Source organism: Carassius auratus, chromosome 2 (genome assembly GCF_003368295.1).
Source record: "Carassius auratus strain Wakin chromosome 2, ASM336829v1, whole genome shotgun sequence".
Classification (NCBI taxonomy): Eukaryota; Metazoa; Chordata; class Actinopteri; order Cypriniformes; family Cyprinidae; genus Carassius; species Carassius auratus.
In genome coordinates, this window is record NC_039244.1 from 2,178,806 (window position 1) to 2,198,086 (window position 19,281).

Genomic DNA, 19,281 nt, shown 5'->3' on the forward strand with positions numbered 1-19,281 from the left:
CAGAGAAGGGTTCATTCTAATAAAACGAGTTTCACCGCTGACCTGCGCTGTGACAGTCTCACCTTACAACACACACATATATACAGGCAGAGAGAGAGAATCGAAGACATCGGGCAGAAAAACCCCTCTTCGTTCACAGAACCACGCTCATATACAGTATGTGCTATACGTTTAAAGACTTTTTAAAGATTTCCTCACACTCGTGCCGACCCAAACCTTATTTCCTCCAAGGAACACGAAGGGAGATGTTTGTGCTAGATGATCAAAGTTGCTCTTTATCATAGAACGACAATAACTGATGAAAAAAAATGTGAATTTAGAGTAAATAATGTTCGATTTCAATCTGCACCTCGTCTCAAAGATTGAAATACAGCATTTGGACTAATTTTTATGATATTTATATAGTGCCTTTTGTCATTTTTGGAGATTGACAGCCTCTGGTGACTAATCATTTTCATTGTATGGAAGATAAGATATCCATCAATACAAACCTATATATATATATATATATATATATATATATATATATATATATATATATATATATATATATATATATTTTTTTTTTAGAAAATCACATTGCAAAAAGGCTTTCACATTCCCTTTTTGTTTTTGCGATACATTTTTATTTTATTATATTTTAATATATTTATTATACTATATATATATATATATATAGGGTTGTAATTTTTATATATATATATATATATATATATATATATATATATATATATATATATATATATATATATATATATATTTTTTTTTTTTTTAATGAAAAATGTACAATGTGTGTGTGTGTGCGTGTGTGTGTGTTTGTGTTTTTGCCATTATATGCATTAACATGCCTATATGCAATTTTACAGATAACAAGAATGTAAGTACATTTTAAAACTGATTAAAAAATAGATAAAATAAAAATAAATCTTTTGTTTTCCACAGAATTAAGAAAGTCACACAGGTTTGGAATGATGACAGAATTTTCACTGCAGAAACACTGATCATAAATAGCTCCAAATATTACAATAATGCAATTTACAAATATCACGGTCCGGGCTCGGTTCACTGTTTCTGTGGTTTACATCACTTAACGTGAAACTCTGTGTGAATTAAGAGCCACTCAACTCAAGTTTAGAGCAGGACTATCGGTTTAATTCTATTTCTTTTCTTTCTCTCTATTAGTCTGTGTTTTCCTCTCTGTCTCTTACATTGATGAGCTTTATAAATACTTTTCTCCTGGATGCACTCAGCCTCTGTTGTCATGGTAACTGTGCTGAGAGCACCCGCCAATCAATCCTCTCACTCCGCAGGCCACGCCCCCTCATCCAGGCCTGTTTCTCTTCATTACAGCAGAAAACCATCGCTTCAGCCCTAATTGCTTCATTAGGTGTTTTCCCCACAAATGCAAATGAGCCACATCCGTGAGGTCACAGCGGCAGGGCATGATGGGATACACACAGAGAACTATATGTGACAGGACGCTCTATAATTGCTTTGTGAGGTTAAGAGGGCAACTGCAAACCTGCGAGGTGATTTTTAACAGAACGACATGCAACGTTGAGAGAGAAAAAGATAATCATGTCAGCAGCAGAGTAAACAATTACCCATCAGGCAGACTGATTTAATTCAGTGTTTACACATCATCAAATTATCACTCCGTGTGCTGAAATCACAACATATCATCTCTACAAATAATCACACTTGGACACATACAGTATTTATACTCATGAAGTAACTGTGTTGATCTCACTAAATAAAACTGATCGTAACACATCGTAAGCTTCAGACCTGTGTTATTTATTCATTTAAAATTATTCATTTTTATTCATATATTTCCAGCTTTCCTTTTAGTTTGTGGATGTTTTTGTCTTTTTCATTCACTGTTTATATATTTATACATATACATACATATATATATATATATATATATATATATAGAGAGAGAGAGAGAGAGAGAGAGAGAGAGAGAGAGAGAGAGAGAGAGAGAGAGAACGAGATAGAGAATTTTTATTTAAGTTATAGTCTTACTTATTTTAATACTTGATTTTATTACATTATTACCTTTTTAATATATAATATAATATATTATAATATAATATAAAATAATATAATATAATATAATATAATATAATATAAAATAATATAATATAATATAATATAATATAATATAATATAATATAATATAATATAATATAATATAATATAATATATAATATAATATAATATAGAGAGATAATTTTTATTTAAGTTATAGTCTTAGTTATTTCAATACTTGATTTTGTTACAATATTACCTTTTTAATATATAATATAACATAATATAATTAATATAATATAATATAAAATAATAATAATATAATATAATGTAATATAAAATAATAAAATATAATATAATATAAAATAATATAATATAATATAATATAATATAATATAATATAATATAATATAACATAATATAATATAATATAATATAATATAATATAATATAATATAATATAATATAATATAATATAATATAAATTAGCAATAATTTACTAAATTTGTAGATGTTTTAGTCATTATTAAGGAAAACAAAATGAAATTGTTCCTGAACATTAAAACATGGATGAATATAAATGGACGATATTCCTTTAAAATTTTTAGTTAATTTTGGTATACAATAGTAATATACTTCCGTCATAATTTCTTCAAGTTAAACCAAACTTTTATTTTGGTTGCATCTTTGAGTTTCAGTGAGTTTTTGATGGTAGTTTTCTCAAATGAAGCAGAAAATCTCGATCTGATATCGTTTATCCCCTACTGTATGGAATTACATTTGGTTCAATAGAAATGAACGTAACTTTATAAAACTGAACATAACTTTTTCAGAAACTATCAAAAATGTGCCATTACAAAAGAAGTCGCACAAATTTAACAGGCTCTTCAAATATACTTCATTCTTTGTTAATGTTTTTCAAAGATTCGTTTTCGCTAATCGTGGATTCTGAATGCATTGCCACAGATTTTGCTTACGTTTCGCAGTTTTCCGTTTGGTGTTTTGACACAAACCTCTCATGGGGGCGGAGTTAACAGTGATCTACTCTGATTGGATAGTAAGCTTTTGATGGACAGGTGCTCTCTGACCGGGAAGTACAGACGCCACCTAGTGGCGCGCATGAAAACTATGAGTTACATTAGTTGTCCTGAACGCAGTAACTCGTACCGTCATCTCCAGCGGAGCTGTTCTTCCCGTCGGTCTCGGTGAGGCTCAGCTCCTGCTCTACGCTGATGGGAACCGTCGAGACGAGGCTTGATGTCTGAGACTCGCCTGCAGACGTCGAAAGGGTCGTCTCAGTGTCTCCGGTGGCAGACGACGTCGTGCTCTGGGCGATGATCGTCAACGGCGTTTGGGAAGACGGGGACGTGTCGCCCCACAAGCTGCCCTCCGTCTCCGGGACTCGACTCTCTCGGGAGTAGTTCTCGGTCGAGACGGAGACTTTGGGTTCTGGGGTTTGGGGTTTCTGCTCGGGTGTTTCGGTCACCACGACCCAATCCGGAGCGTCCGGAGCAGGTCGACTGGTCTGAATGTCGCCCGGTCCGTCTCTGGTGGGGTTTGATGAGGCTATCGTCGTTACGACTGAACTCGTGGATGGAAATGAGGTGATTATTTTATCAGCGACGGCTGAAGGACCAGACAGCCACGAGAGGCTCCACCCTTCAGACACAAACACAAGCCAGCGCCGTTACTGATCACCAGAATAAAGTTCAATAGAAGAAAACTAATAAAACTAATGAAAAAAATTAAAACACATAACAAAATGACTAAAGTCAAATTGAAATTTAATAAATACTTTAATATTACAGCCTATTAATAATACCAGACTCCAATAATATTAAAATAAGATTCCATTAACATCAGACATTTTTTATCTGTTTTCTGTATTGTTAACTTAAAATAAAGCTATTATAAATAGTTTTCGTTAACTGAAACAATTTAAGTTGAAGTACAAAAATAACTAAAACTAATATTGAAATGGAAATTTTTTTTTTTTAAAAGTTAGATAGAAATATGAAAAAAATAATAAATAAAAAAAATGACAAGTGTATAATGAAATGACTAAATCTTAAAATGAAATAAAATAAATAAATAAGTTATAAATATTAAAGAAAATATTTAATTTAAATGAATGAACTGGAAATAAGTTTAAGTTGAAGTAATAATAATAATAAATAAACTTAAATTAATAATAAACTAATATAGAAAAAAGATAAATAGAAATATTTTAATAATAATAATAATAATAATAAACTGACAAAAGCACATAATAAAATGACTAAAACTTAAAATTTTAATTAACTGAAAATAAGTAAGTTGAAAAATAACAAAAGCACATAAAAAAGATTCAAACTTAAAAATAAAAATGAACTGAAAAAAGTTTAAGAAATATACAGAAGTACAGAAATGACTAAAACTAAAATTGAAATAAAATAAATAAAAGTTAAATATAAATATTTTTTAAGAAAATGACAAAAGCAGATAATAAAATGTCCAAAACTTACATTAAAATTAACATAAACATAAAATTATAAAAATAATTAATAAATTATAAAAAAATAGCGTAGCCTATAGCCTTTAGTACACTTATACCATGTAGTGTATTCCAGTCATTACTGTTAAACTATTAAAAGTATGAATATTCATTAAAAAAGATTCCCTCTCAATTGTAATAAAATATGTATAAAAATATATAAATATTTTTATTTATTAAGGATGTTTGCCTTAAACAAACACTCAACTCTATCAAGGTAGAGACTAAAACACGCTTCCAGAGACTGATTTAATCAAAGACTCATTTCCAAATGAGAGTAATGATTATTAATTTGTCTGTGGGGCTTTATTCAATCAGAAGTCACGCTCTTGTGCATTTAGATGTTGCTCTTTTCTGATTCATTCCTCCGATCTGTTTAGTGTCTGGAGAGAGTCTGCCAGACTCTCATTACATATTCAGTTTTTATCTTCTCGTCTAAGACTTGGTCTGTTAGTGATTCACTAGTATCACGACTATTGCTCATTTAGTGATCTGAACCGTCTGTTCATGTCCGTTTGTTCTCCAGACATGGATGATTCCTCAATGCATGTGTCTTGATGTGATCAGATTCACCATTTTCACCACGAAAGGCTGGAGTGCACTGAGAGATGGCTTTTATAAACAGGTTATAAACAGTTTTTTTTTTTACATTTTCAGTAAAAAAAAAAAAAGTAAATGACAAAAACATATGGCAACATTATTGAAATTAAAATTAAAGTGAAAACTAAAAATTTTATATTTCTATGAAAGAAATCAATTATTTAGATTTTTAATTTTCATTTATTGAAGCTAAGATGAAATAAAAAAAATTAACTTAAAAAAACTTAGAAATGTTGCCTTGACAACATAACATATAACAATTAATTACAATTCAAAATGACTGAAATAAAACTGAAATAAAAATAAAGCTAATTTAAAAATATGTTACAAAGCCAAAATTAATAAAATAACACACATGACTGAAACTAAAATGAAAATGAAAAATGAAAATATAAAAATAAAAGCTATTACTCCATTTATTATCTTAGGTTTTATCTTTTAAATTAACTTAAAACATTGCCTTCACAACTACAATAAATAAACAATAAATTTAAGTTATTAAAAAGCTATTTTATGATTCAAAATAATAATTTTAATATTATAATAGCATAAAAATAAAAAGGAAATTGCGACTCACAATGTGTAATTATTTTCTTTGCAATTTTTAGCAAAAACTCAGACATCGTGAGATTAACTTGTGAAAAAAGGTCATAATTGTGAAATAAAAAGTCACTATTACATTTTTTCTTTTTTTTATTCCATGGCAGGAATAAATTTATATTTTATCTTAATTTATGGAATATAAAAATAGAAGAAAGAAATTTAAATGTTAAGGTAATTGTGACTTATTTCACGATTCTGACTTTTTTTCTCCTCACAATTCTGAGTTTATATCTTACAATTTTGCTGTTTTTCTCTCACGACTGCAGAGAAATAAAGTCCAAATTGAGAAATAAAATAACTAAATTAATAAAAATCATGGAAAATCTGAGTTTCTAAAATATTTTTTATTTCTTGGTGAAAAAAAAGAAAAAAAAAGAAGAGAATTGTTGCTGTTTTTGTCTCACAATTGCAAAGAAAATAAAACTCAAAATTGTGAGATAGATAGATAATAAATAAATAAATAAATAAATAAATAAATAAAAAAATCATGGCAATTTTGAGCTTCGAAATGTTTTAATTCCTTGGTGAAAAAAGAGAATTGTTTGAAATCCACATTTCACAATTAAGTTCATATCTCACAACACTGACTTTTTCCCTCCTCAACACTGCACGGAAAAAAGCCCAAATTTGATTCAGTTACAGTATGATGTGTGCTGACATGTTTTGCAATGCAACAATGCACAAAATCAGTCTTGCATCGCTACAAGCTAATAAGCGATTGCTAATACGGCTCCAGGTTAAATGCTCGCGGCTGCATTGCTGTCCTTGTTTCTGTCCCGAGGCAGCATCCTAATGAAGAAGAACCCTCACAAACGAGTTTTCCATCATAAAACAGCACACAGATATTGGGAGAGCTAGTCTGTTTTGGTAAGTCTGGTATATCAGCAGAACAAAGCACTGAAGCATACATTACAGCAGTGTGCATGAGAGAACCGTGTGGATGCACTTTTCCGGTTTCTGGCTTCTCGTCTCAAGCTTTCAACCCTCAGTTATGAATGAATAATGTAGACGACAGGCCTAAGTTTCCATGTGATGTTAAACATTAATGCTGCCAGGTTCAGTTTAGGACAGAGAAGATAACTTTACCTCCTCGACAAACAGAGACCAAACTGAGACCTGAGCTTGATTTATTCCCCACTAATGCTGACAGATCATCTCTCAGCTCAATCACGCTTAACACTTTAAAAACATTTCTAATTAAGTGCAATCATGAAACTACAATTTAACAATTTATTAAATGTGCAAAAAAACTAATAATAATGACAAAAGTACAAAACAAAATGATTGAAACATTCTAAAGTTAAAATGAAAACTGAAAACATAAAAATTGTAACATTACTTTTATTTCAGAGTTAAGTTTTTTGTTACTTGCCAAAGTAGCATTTCAAATTTTCATTTAAGTTTTTCTAAAGCTAATTTACAATTAAAAATGTTAATACTATACTGCTATAGAAATATTTATTGCTTTAAAGGTTTAAAATTAAATTTGAGAAATCAAAAAGCATTATTAATAGAAATAAAGAAACTTGTACTTTTTAACAACCATTTATAAAAAATGTAAACAAATATAACATTTTAAGGGTCCTATGAAAATTTCCCCCAATTTATTTATTTTTTAATTTTTTTTTCTAGATTCGGGTTTTAATGGTTCAATTTTTGAATTCAAAAATGTCTAAATGTCTAATAAATTGAAATCAAGAAACATACTATTTAACAACAATAATAAAAAAACTAAATATGTATATATAACATTATGACATTGTATAATGTATAAACTGTATAAAATTGTATGTATATGTATATAAATGTATAAAAATTTTTAGGGCCCTATACATTTTTTTTTCTAGATTCTGTTTGAATGGGTAAATTAAATTGTTTTAAAGGTTTAACAGAAACATTTTCATCAGTTTATTATTATTATTATTATTATTATTATTCCCAAAATCCATGTTTTCTGTTTTATATATTTTAATAATAATAATAAAAAGCATGACTGATTAGTTAAGTTAGCTAAAGTCAAAAATGATATACCTGTATAGTTTAATCTAAATAATTTTACTTTGCGGCATTATTGTTTTTTTTACTGTGTTTTAGATATATACAATGAAAGTTTTTATTAATATTTTATTTAATATTTTCTTTTTATTTAAATATTAAAGTTTTTGTATTTTTATTTTGTGTTAGTTTTTTTTTTTATACGTCTGCATAGTTGTTTCTGTATAATTAGTATTTTATGTCAGTTATTGTACATTTTAATTAGCAACATTTTAATTTTAATTTTAATTTATTTTTTTTATCAGTAAAGACACTGTTGTCCAGCTCTGTTTAACTGCAAAAACATAAATTAATACTAAAATAGTGCAACTGTTGTGATTATGTCTAACAATTTGCGTGGAACATCTAAAACTACTCAGAAGTTTATTATTAATATAATATATATTGATTTATCGCCATGCAACGCTTAAAATGCATCTTTCTTGTCAGAAAATATAGTTGTGTTGCATCCATTTCTTTCTTTCATACTCACCTGATCTGGAAGTGGTTCTGTCGTCAGTCAGGCTCGGGGGCGTGGCCTCGGCTTCACTTCCTGTCAAGTAGCTCCAGGGTTTCCAGAACGAGCTGCCGATGTTGGTGAGGGAACTCTTTCCTCGAGGAGTCACAGACTGACCGGACAGACCTTCGTCCTCGTCCTCTTCCTCTCGGGCCGAGCCGCCCGGACTCAGATCAGGAAGCACCTGTGGTCTGTTTGGGAACGAGTCCGGCTGACCGCTCCAGTCCAGAGACGTGTCTCCGGCGCGCAGACGGACCGTCAGATACTCGGCCGAGAGCTTGGCGGGTTCAGAGGTCAACAACGGCTCTTTGTCCAGATCCAGCTGTCCGGTCCAGTTAGAGGGTCGAAGGTCAGGCCGGTCCGTCTGGCCGGAAGTCTGTGTGTCTGCAATACAGTCAGAATGAGCTAGATTCACATCATTTTACTGTCAAAATATGAGACACTTGCATTCAGCAACACATTTTATCAACAAACACCAGTGTTTAAAGGTTTAGGGCTGGGGAAGTGTTTTAATGTTCATGAAAGAGTCTCTTTTGCTCATCGATGCTGCATTTATTTGATCAATAATATAGTAAAAATTGTGAAATATTATTAGAATTTAAATCAGCTGTTTTCTGTGTGAATCTGTGTTAAAGTGTAATTTATTTCTGTGATGCTCCGCTGTATTTTCAGCATCATTCCTCCAGTCTTCAGTGTCACATGATCTTCAGAAATCAGAATAATATGATAATTTACTGCTCAAAAACATTTCTGATTATTATCAGTGTTGAAAACAGTTGTGCCGATTCATATTTGTGTGGAAACTGTGATACATTTTATTTTTCAGGATTCACAGATGAATAGAAAGTTGAAAAGAACAGCATTTATTTGAAATAGACATCTTTTGGAACACTATAAATTATAATTTTTGATCGATTTAATGTATTATTAAATATTTTAATGTAATATAAAATCTTTTAAATCATCAGAATTTAAACAAATCAAAACATTACAAAAAAAAAAAAAAAACTAAAAAGCACACAAAAAAATGCAACTGTACAAAAAGAGTGTGAAAAAAAGAGTGTGAAATTTTAAAAAGAGGGTGAAAATTGGTCCTGAATAAACACACACACACACACACACACACACATATATATATATATATATATATTTAAATTAATTTAAAAAAATAAAAAATATTGTTGTTGTTTTAATTACATTACAAAATATTAATTATATTATATTGTTTATTATAGAATTTATTATATTTATTTATTTAGTAAATAAATCATTTAAAGAAACATTTAATCATCTCATTATTTCTAAAGAGAGCAAATAACTGAGCTGAAAACTAAATTAATGAAAATAATAATAAACAATTAATAATAAAAATTATGAGAAAGATGAGAGTCATCAGACTTGATTTCTGGGTTACTACTGATTTAAAAATAAATAAATAATAATAATTATTATTATATTTTAATTATATTATTAATTATGTTTTTATTTAGTATACAGTATATATACAAATACTTATTTAATAAATAATATTAATGCACATATAATAACAATAATCATTATTATTACTGTTGTTGTTATTACTATTATTAATACTATTATTTATTAATAGCGCATTACATTTACAAGTTGTACTGTCACCATAGTGTCATATTAAAACCAGAAGATTTAAATGCCAATCAAAACAATGTTTGCAAGATCATTTAAATACTGAACTCTTAAAGGTACAGTAGCAAAACCGGAGGTTGATGACAAAATTGTAAGTGGACTTAAATGTTACAAGCCGGTAGAATATGGCCAAGTAAAACATGTTGCAAGGAATTATGGTTGACACCATCTCTTAAACCTGATCAAATCCCTATTGCATGGTCTAGATAAAAAAAAATATATATATATATAAATAACGATGGTTTGTGTAATGCATGACTGTGTGACACGGCGATGCATACCTCGATAGCAGAAAGCATCGAAGCGCATGCTCCCGTTGTTCAGTTCTGTCGGTGGAACGGTTCGGACGCCTGGTTCTCCAGCGGGACAGTCGGAGCGCAGCGAGCTGACGGAGAACCTCACGCTCCCGTCAGACACCCAGGCCGGCTCACAGTGGTCCAGCCCTGACCTCCAGGACAGATAGAGCTGACCCACGGTCGCCAGACGACCTCCCAGAGACACACAGCGAGCCGAGGCTTCATCGTGAGTCAGTCGCTCAGGAACAGAGACAGGAAACACTTCCCCTGCAGAACCACAGGAACGAGAATTAAGAGCACGACACTACAAGTACATATGTGTGGGGAGTTTATAATAAATGCTACAGAACAACATCATGCATCAAACAGCATCATCAAAAACTTTATTTCTGTTACTGTACATGCGAAAGCATAACTTTTTTTTACAGTTATGCATTATTCATATGTTGTGACTAACAGCTCATGATGCATTTTTTTTGTGTTACTATAATAGTTTATTTAAAAAAATAAGTTTTGTTAACTACTAATCTACTAAATATGATACTTTTAATGAAAATTTTAATCACTACTAATTGCTTTCAGAGAATTTTTCTGTATTTAATCAAATAAAAAATATTATTATTATTATTTTACTACTTTAACTGCATATTATGTATTAATATTATAAATTACACTATTTTACATTTAAATGAATTTAGATACATAGTATACATAATAGTGTATTATTTAGTTTATGCATTTATTTAATAAATAATTCATACTGAATGCATAACGTCAAAACATTATATACAATTAATGTAACAAGCCATAGTAATATTAATATTTTATTAATTTATTGAAAAATCAGCTGTAATCCTGGAAGAAATAATAATAATATATACTTTTTATGAAAAATCAATCATTGAATATTGAAATTGTTCTGTAAATTATCAATCAAATAAACAAGTAAATACAATTATTATTTTTATTTTACAACTTTATTATGTATTAATATTATACAATAAATTATTTTTAAACTGAAATTTATGAAGAACATAGCCTGATTAATAGTATATTATTTATTATGTATTTATTTAGTAAATAATAAAAACATAATATACAATTAATATAACAAATAATAATAATAATAATTATTACTATTGTTGTTGCTGTTATTTATTTATTTATTTAGAGAAAAATCACTGGTAACCCTGAAAACATTAAATTAAATTAAATAAAATTAAATATAATTTTCTTCTTGATTGTGGTTGGAAATTAAATTAAATTAAATTAAATTAAATTAAATTAAATTAAATTAAATTAAATGAAAATGAAAATGAAAATGAAAATAAAATAAAATTAAATTAAATTAAATTAAATTAAATTAAATTAAATTAAATTAAATTTCCAACCACAATCAAGAAAAAAATTACGTCTATTATTAAAATAAAAGTTCATTATTGTTTCAAACCTTTGATGTTCCGTGTTTTCCGGATGCTTACCTTGCATGTCACTGGCAAAACAGTAAACGTCAAACAATTCCAGAGGGTCCCGTTTCCCATAATTCCTCACCCCTTGAGAAAACTCTGCGTGTCCAAAGCATCCGAGCTCGGGTCTCTGTACAGGATACCTGCGGAGAGACGACGGGTGTAAAATCTGACGAAACCTCTACACTGTGGGAACTGGCCAGATCCTGATATCCATATCTAAATAAAGCTGTGTGTTGTGTTCTGTGTTACAATTAAGTTTGACTCATCATCAACAAGCAGAATTTGTTTTAGCATTCTTTTACACATTATTAAACTAACTGTAGGAATGCATGAGATTTGAGGAGCGATGCTTGTGAGCAGAAACACTGAAGATCTGAGAAACACCTGACGCTCTGGTCTCTGAGCCATCCGGCCGCACAGCTGTTCATACTGGAGTGAAACCCCGCCCACAGCTGCTCAGGGGTCGCGACCTCTGCCGAACTCTCCTCACACGCGCGGATGGCCTCAGCGAACGACAGCGAGTAACGGGCCGCGGGAGAACGGTAGTGAAACACCACACCTGAAACATTAACACCAGAAAAACAACCTGAGCACAGTTTCTCTGCACAGACACAGATGAACACTGCACAATATTAACCTTCCTTTAATTAGCTTTAATTATCTTATTAACTTTTTTTTCTCCTTAAGAAGTGCTCAGAATAATTTAGATTTATATTATTGGCCATAATTTCAGCTATCACACAAACAATATCAATTTATTTATTTATAAATAAAAGTATTATTTTAAAATATTATCATTTTGCAACCAGTAGTGCTTCTTCTAAATGATGATTCCAGTTTAGGTTTCACTGAACTACAAAGAAAGATCTGGTTGGCAGGACTAACATCGGCCAAAAAGATAATTGCACAAAGATGGCTCCCTCCTCATACTTTATCTGTGCGACACTGGCTACTTCAGTTTCATGAAATAGTAATGTTAGAACTCTCAACAGCCAGAATAAATAAGGCTAGAGCCTCAACCATTGAGGCATGGAAAGTAGTTGCAAAGGATTTAACAGAAAAACTTCAAGTTTAGTAGAAATGAACGTGGGGTATATTTTGAATGTTTAACATGATTTATGTTGTACTTTGTTTAGCCTAAGGTTATCATATTGTAGATTGCCTCTATTTTTGTATGTATTTATTTATTTATTTCATATTTTATTTGTAAAAAAGTTTTTAATTTTGGAGTATCTATTATTTATATTGCATTTTATTTTATTTATTTATTTTATTTATTTTCTCTTCTTTAAATTTTGTAGGCAAATTGTTTTTGATTGCATATTTTTTTTTTTTTTGTTAAGGTGGCCTGGACTTGGGGACCGCTGGGGGGCTGGGTGGGGTGGGTTATTGGAGGGGTTTAGAGGGTCATTTTTGTATGGTATATTTTGTAGAAGAAATTGTATACAATTGTATATGACCCTTTCTTTGAAAAAGAAATAAAAAATTGATCCCAAAAAAAAAAAAAAAAAAAAAAAAAAAAAAAGAAGTGCTCAGAATAATTTAGATTTATATTATTGGCCATAATTTCAGCTATCACACAAACAATATCAATTTATTTATTTATAAATAAAAGTATTATTTTAAAATATTATCATTTTTATTTTAAAGTATTATTAATATTACTATTATTTTTTTTAATAATTTATTATTATTATTATTATTATTATAAAAAAACAATTTAATTCACTCAATAAAACTAAGTTACAATAAAAACTTGATTCATCCATCACTTTGTAAAAAAAAAAAGTTTTAATCTGTTTAGACTCATTACAAAATGTATTAATAAAATATAAATAATATTAATATATAATATTAATAAAAAGTATTATTATGGTTATTTCAGCTTCACATTAATAAACAGGAAAATAAGTGTTTATTTTTTTTTTATTAAATCAATAATGAAACTAGTTAGTGAAACTATCCCATTCAGAAATAATATTAAATAAAAACTCATATTTTTTAGCTTTTTAATGCAGCGTTATTCAGTATCATTTAAATACTATCACAGCATTCATTAATATCTTTAATAAGCTTTTATTTTTATATTTTCAGTTTTCATATACATTTTAGTTAAAGTTTTTGCAATTTTATTATGTGCTTTTGTCATTTTTATTGTCATTTCTAATTTTCCTAGACATTTATCGAGGTGTTTATCGAATATTAATCATTTGTTTTATTTCAGCTTTGTTGCCAGACACAATTCTTAAGCGTTTTACTTTACAATAACAACAATTTCAAAGACCATAATTTATCTTGAAATGTGTGTAATGCTGTAAGAAAGAGTGCATTAAAGTGCAATAATCGAATACTAAATCATCAAGTGTCATTATTCAGTTAAATTCAATTTAATGTTGATTCAGATCAGTTCAATAACAGCATCGACGTTGCAAACTGAGCGTGTTTATTCAGCTCAAATAAAATCACTAATACTCCTGAATATTAACAGTCTTTTACAGCACATTTGAGATGATTTATCTGTGGTTTAGCGTAATTTCTCTCATTAGGCGTCACCTGTTTTCCTAATTCAGGGGTAATCAATCTCACCGCTCTAATCAAAGAGTTACGGCCAATTAAGCAGTTAATGAGAGCCTCAGATGAAAATGAAAATAAAGCTGAGCTAAAGTTAGACGAGGAAAGAGGGAAAAAGCTCCAATGAATATGATATTGACAGTCTTAATGAAGTTAATGAAAGGGTAATTAATTCACAGCAGACTAACGAGCCACAGTTTTTCCTCAATGTTTATCTGAAAACTGCTGTTCAGGCTTCGGATGTGGTCATGTTACTCTAAGACCACTTTGATTTGATAATGATTTTAACTTAATCACTGGGGGTTTATGGACAAATATATTAAGCTGTAATTTTTTCTTAATTAAAGTGCTAAATTAGGACCTTACAGAGAACATTATTACTGCGGTGATGTTTTTTGTAAAGCTGATATAAAACGATGTCAACTGTGAAAAGGGCTGTATAAATAAAATATTACACTATCATAATATTTTATAAATATTATAAAATGATTTTAAAAACACCAAAATATTATATATTAATATCAATAATAATTTTTATTATATAAGATTTCTTAAAATACAATTACAATTTTAATTTAATTATAAATTAAAACTGCTAATTTGTAGATATTTTTGATAAATGTCGAGGCAGTGCTACTTTAGTATTATTTATATACTAATTATATTATTAATCAATATTTTGAACTAGCTTTTATTTTTATATTTTCACTTTTAATTTAAATTTTAGGTCAAGTTTTAATAATTTTGTTATGTGCTGTTCAAGTTTTTCTATTTGTATTTATTTAGATTTAGATTCAACAGTTTTATTTATTTCTTTTTGTAATTGTATTTAATTTTGTAACTTCAAACTTATTTTTGTTGCCAATGCAACATTTCAAATTTTAGTTTCAGTTTAAAAATTTTCATCTAATATTTATATTTTTGTTTATTTCAGAATTATTTCAATTAACAAAATGTGTATTCAACAAAATCTGTGAACTGCTATAAAATATACATGAACAATCCATAATAATTACAATAACACTGCATTATTAATTATATTATAAATTCAAACTCTTAATTTCCAGCTTTTGTTTACAATTAAGTATTATTTAAATACTATTACAGAATTTGTAAATAATTTAAATAAGCATTTTTTCTTTCAGTTTTAATTTTAGATGGTTTTAGTAATTGAATGTCCTTTTGACATTTCTATTACTTAAAGCTTTGTTTAATTATTTCTTATTTTAGTGTTACTGTATTAATTTTAGTACTTTGACAGCTTAAACTTATTTTATTCAATTTCAAATTTCCACAGAAATCTCAGAAATTTTTTCCTCTAATATTTATTTTTTTAATTATTTCAGCTTTATTTCAGTCAACAATCCTATTTTATACTAAAATCTGTCTATAAAATATGTATTAAGCCTAGGAATACTACAGCAACTGCATCTTTATGTTAAATAATTTTTAATAGAAATTTATTAATAATGATTAATACAAATTCTTAATTTCTAGCTCGTTTACATTTTTAAGGCAGTGTTATTTCTGTATTATGTATATACTAGTATTTATTAAAATTTTGCATTAGCTTTTATTTTATATTTTCTGTTTTCATTTTAGTTTTTAGCTTTTGTAATTTTTATTATTTTTTAAAGATTTCTAAAAATACTTCTATATAGATTTTTCTTCTTTCGTACTTCATCTTAAACTTTTTCTTACAAATGTTTACTTTAAAGTTTCTCACCCATTTCATTTTAATATCAGCTTAATTTCAATTACGGAAAACTATTTCTAATAGTTTTAGTTAACACCGTTTCAAGTACCATATCCCCATGTGTGACGCTATAAAATATCTCTGAAACAGTTCAGGAAAAGTACAATAGTTGAACATTAAAACAGTCGAGGGCCGGGTTTCCCAATAACGATTGATCTTAGCGCTTAAGAGCGTTTTCTACGAGTAATTTTACGATCGTTCGTTGTTGTTTCACGTGCGTTTCCCAACAATGAACGTAAAGCAATGCTTCAAGTGTTACTCATGAGTCGCTGTCCGTTTGTCAAGTGCTGAAACGTCACCTCGTAATTGTAGTAAACGATCGTTTATTGATGATATGATACTTGGATATAATAACTATAATACAATACGATATTATTTTATAGTGTACAGTATAATACTTTAAATAATAATATATAATATACTAATATGCACTTCGGCAAGTCTCTGACATAATTTTTTCCCCCAGTCTTTGAAGCATTTCCTACATTACTTCTTCTTTTGTTGTTGTTGTTGTTGTTCAGTCATTTAATTTAAATTTGTATTTTTTTTTCTATTTTATTTTGTAATTCTTTCATTTATAAATTATAAAAAAATAAAAATAAAGAAAGAAAACGAGTCATAAAGTGTACAATAAAGCACAATCGAATCCTTATATTATAATCACATTGCATTTGAATAAAGTTCAAGGTGTAATCTTCTGATTGTCCTGCAGGTGGTCGCATACGTCTGTCTTCTTACGATGCATTTATGGTTTAACGATTTCTCGAGATCAGTCGTAGAGCTACGATGATTTTCAAGTGCTACTTAAGATCAGTCGTACGATCGGTTTACGAACTTCTTAGGTTTACGAAGCTTTCGGGGAACTCAGCCCAGTTCGTGTGGATCTCACCTGTGACCTCCAGGTTGACCGTATCCTGCTCATAATGTTCCCCGAGGGCGAGGATGCATCGGAAAGTGCCGGAATCATTGGAGCGGAGCTGGGAAAGCGCCAGAGACGCGTTGAGAGGGTCAGCAGAGCACCCGGGCAGACTGACCCGACCCATGTACGCCTGGTGCACCCTGACCACCCCGTCCCGAGCCGAGAGCACCGTCCTCTCCTGCGCTCCGGAGCCGTGGGTCCAGTGGATGAACGGGCCGTGTCCCGGGACCAGGACGGACGGAAGGGTGAACACACACGGGAGGAGGGCGGATTCGGCTAAAGGTCGCCGCAGCGGAGGATGGGTCACTCTCCGGACCGTCACCAGAGATTCGGCTCGAGTCACAGCTGACAGAGCAACAGAAGCAGGTTTAAAGGTACAGCGGGCTACATTTGCTGCATGTGTTTAAATTATTTCTGGTAAATATTCATGGTGTATAATTACTTACAAGAGCACATATAAAACAATATTTTAGTATCATTAAAAAAAATGTGATTCTAAGTACTGTATGTAATATGTTTCTATTGAATTTGTGTAACAATCTTTATTTACATGAGTATAAATAAAAGGCAGTAAAACAAAAACAGCAAACACGAAAATACCATTTAAATTTTATTATATCCTCATCATTTTATTATATTTGTTTAAAAACTCAGAATTTATTATCATATTTTATAATAAATATTGCATCTATTCCCATGGTATATTAGTCATGATATATATATATTTTCTGTTTCATATATATACATGAAATATATCTAAATATTAAAAATATTAAATATATTTGTAAATATTTTAAAATACTGTATGTCTATATTAATTATTCTAGTTATTTTACTAAATGAGCAAATGAGAAATAAAATATGTTTTAAGTACTAAAATATCTAAAACTAAAATAAATAAAAAATATTTTCTATTTTATTTCAAGTTAATGTTTATTTAATTTGAAGAGATTAAAATGTTTTTCATAATTTTTGAAATCGTTAATTATTAATTTTAGTTATTTTACTAAATTGGCAAATTAAAAATAAAATAAGTTTTAAGTACTAAAATATCTAAAACTAAAATAAATATATATTTTTTTAATTTTGTTTCAAGTTAACGTTTATTTAATTTCAAGTAATTAAAATGTTTTTCTTATTATTTTTAGTTATTTTACTAAATTAGTGAAATAAAAGTTAAATAAAAATACGTTTGAAATTGATATAAATATGGTTTGTTATATTTCAGTTAACGTTTATTTGATTTCGGGTAATTAAAATGTTTCTCATAGTTTTGGAGATTGTTAAATATTAATTTTAGTTATTTTACTATATGAGCAAATGAAAAATGTAATACAAATAAGTTTGACACACTAAAAAAATTACTAAAACTAAACTAGATATAATTATGGTTTATTTCAGTTAATGTTTATTTAATTTAATGAAAATGTTTTTTTTCATAGCTTTAGAGGTTATTAATTATTTATTTTACTTATTTTACTAAATGAGCAAATTACAAATTAAATAAAATATATATGTAAATATGGTTTATTTTTTTCAGCTAATGTTTATTTAATTCCAATCAATGAAAATACTTTTTATGGTTTTAGAGTTTATAAATTAATAGTTTTAGTTATTTCACTAAATGAGCTAGAAATTAAATAAAATAAGTTTTTGTGGTTTTATAAATTATTAATTTTAGTTATTTTAGTTAAGACAAACTAAAAGAAAATGAAAAATGTTGCCTTGACAATTAGCTGAAATAAAATAGGTCTGAATTTATTTATATGTTTTTAAATTAATTATTAATTTGAGCTATTTTTGTAAAATCTGAAGCTTGTGTTGATATTAAAGATGCCTTCCTATAAAGATAAATCCTTAAAGATGTTCACTAATGTTTCAAAGTTTGAGATTAGTAAAAAAAAATTATACTTTTATTCAGCAAAGAAGCATTAAATGAATCAAAAGTGGCAGTGGAGACATTTATAATGTTTCAAAAGATTTCCATTTCAAATAAATGCTGTTCCTTTGAACTTTCTATTCATCAAAGAATCCTGAAAGATAAAATGTATCAGTTTTCACAAAAATTGTAACAGTTTTCAACATTGATAACAATCAGCATACAGTATTTCTGGAGGATCATGTGATGCTGAAGACTGGAGTAATGAAGCTGAAAATACAGCTTTGAACACAGAAATAAATTACAGCTTTACAGATATTGACATAGAAAATAACTAGTTTAAGCAGTAATAATATTTCACTTTTTTACTGTATTTTTGATTAAATTAATGCACCCTTGGTGACT

General features: G+C 28.8%; 1 protein-coding gene across 1 annotated transcript in view; it reads right to left on the reverse strand.

Moving 5' to 3' along the window:
- LOC113040090 (neurocan core protein-like) overlaps positions 1 to 19,281 on the reverse strand; it is a 55,913-nt gene that overhangs the window by 12,312 nt on the left and 24,320 nt on the right. The window contains exons 3-8 of the mRNA XM_026198343.1: positions 16,968 to 17,342; positions 12,136 to 12,310; positions 11,764 to 11,891; positions 10,268 to 10,549; positions 8,298 to 8,705; positions 3,202 to 3,693 (exon numbers count right to left, since the gene is read on the reverse strand). Of these exons, the coding sequence (XP_026054128.1) occupies positions 3,202 to 3,693; positions 8,298 to 8,705; positions 10,268 to 10,549; positions 11,764 to 11,891; positions 12,136 to 12,310; positions 16,968 to 17,342 (1,860 nt within the window). The remainder of the gene's footprint in view (positions 1 to 3,201; positions 3,694 to 8,297; positions 8,706 to 10,267; positions 10,550 to 11,763; positions 11,892 to 12,135; positions 12,311 to 16,967; positions 17,343 to 19,281) is intronic.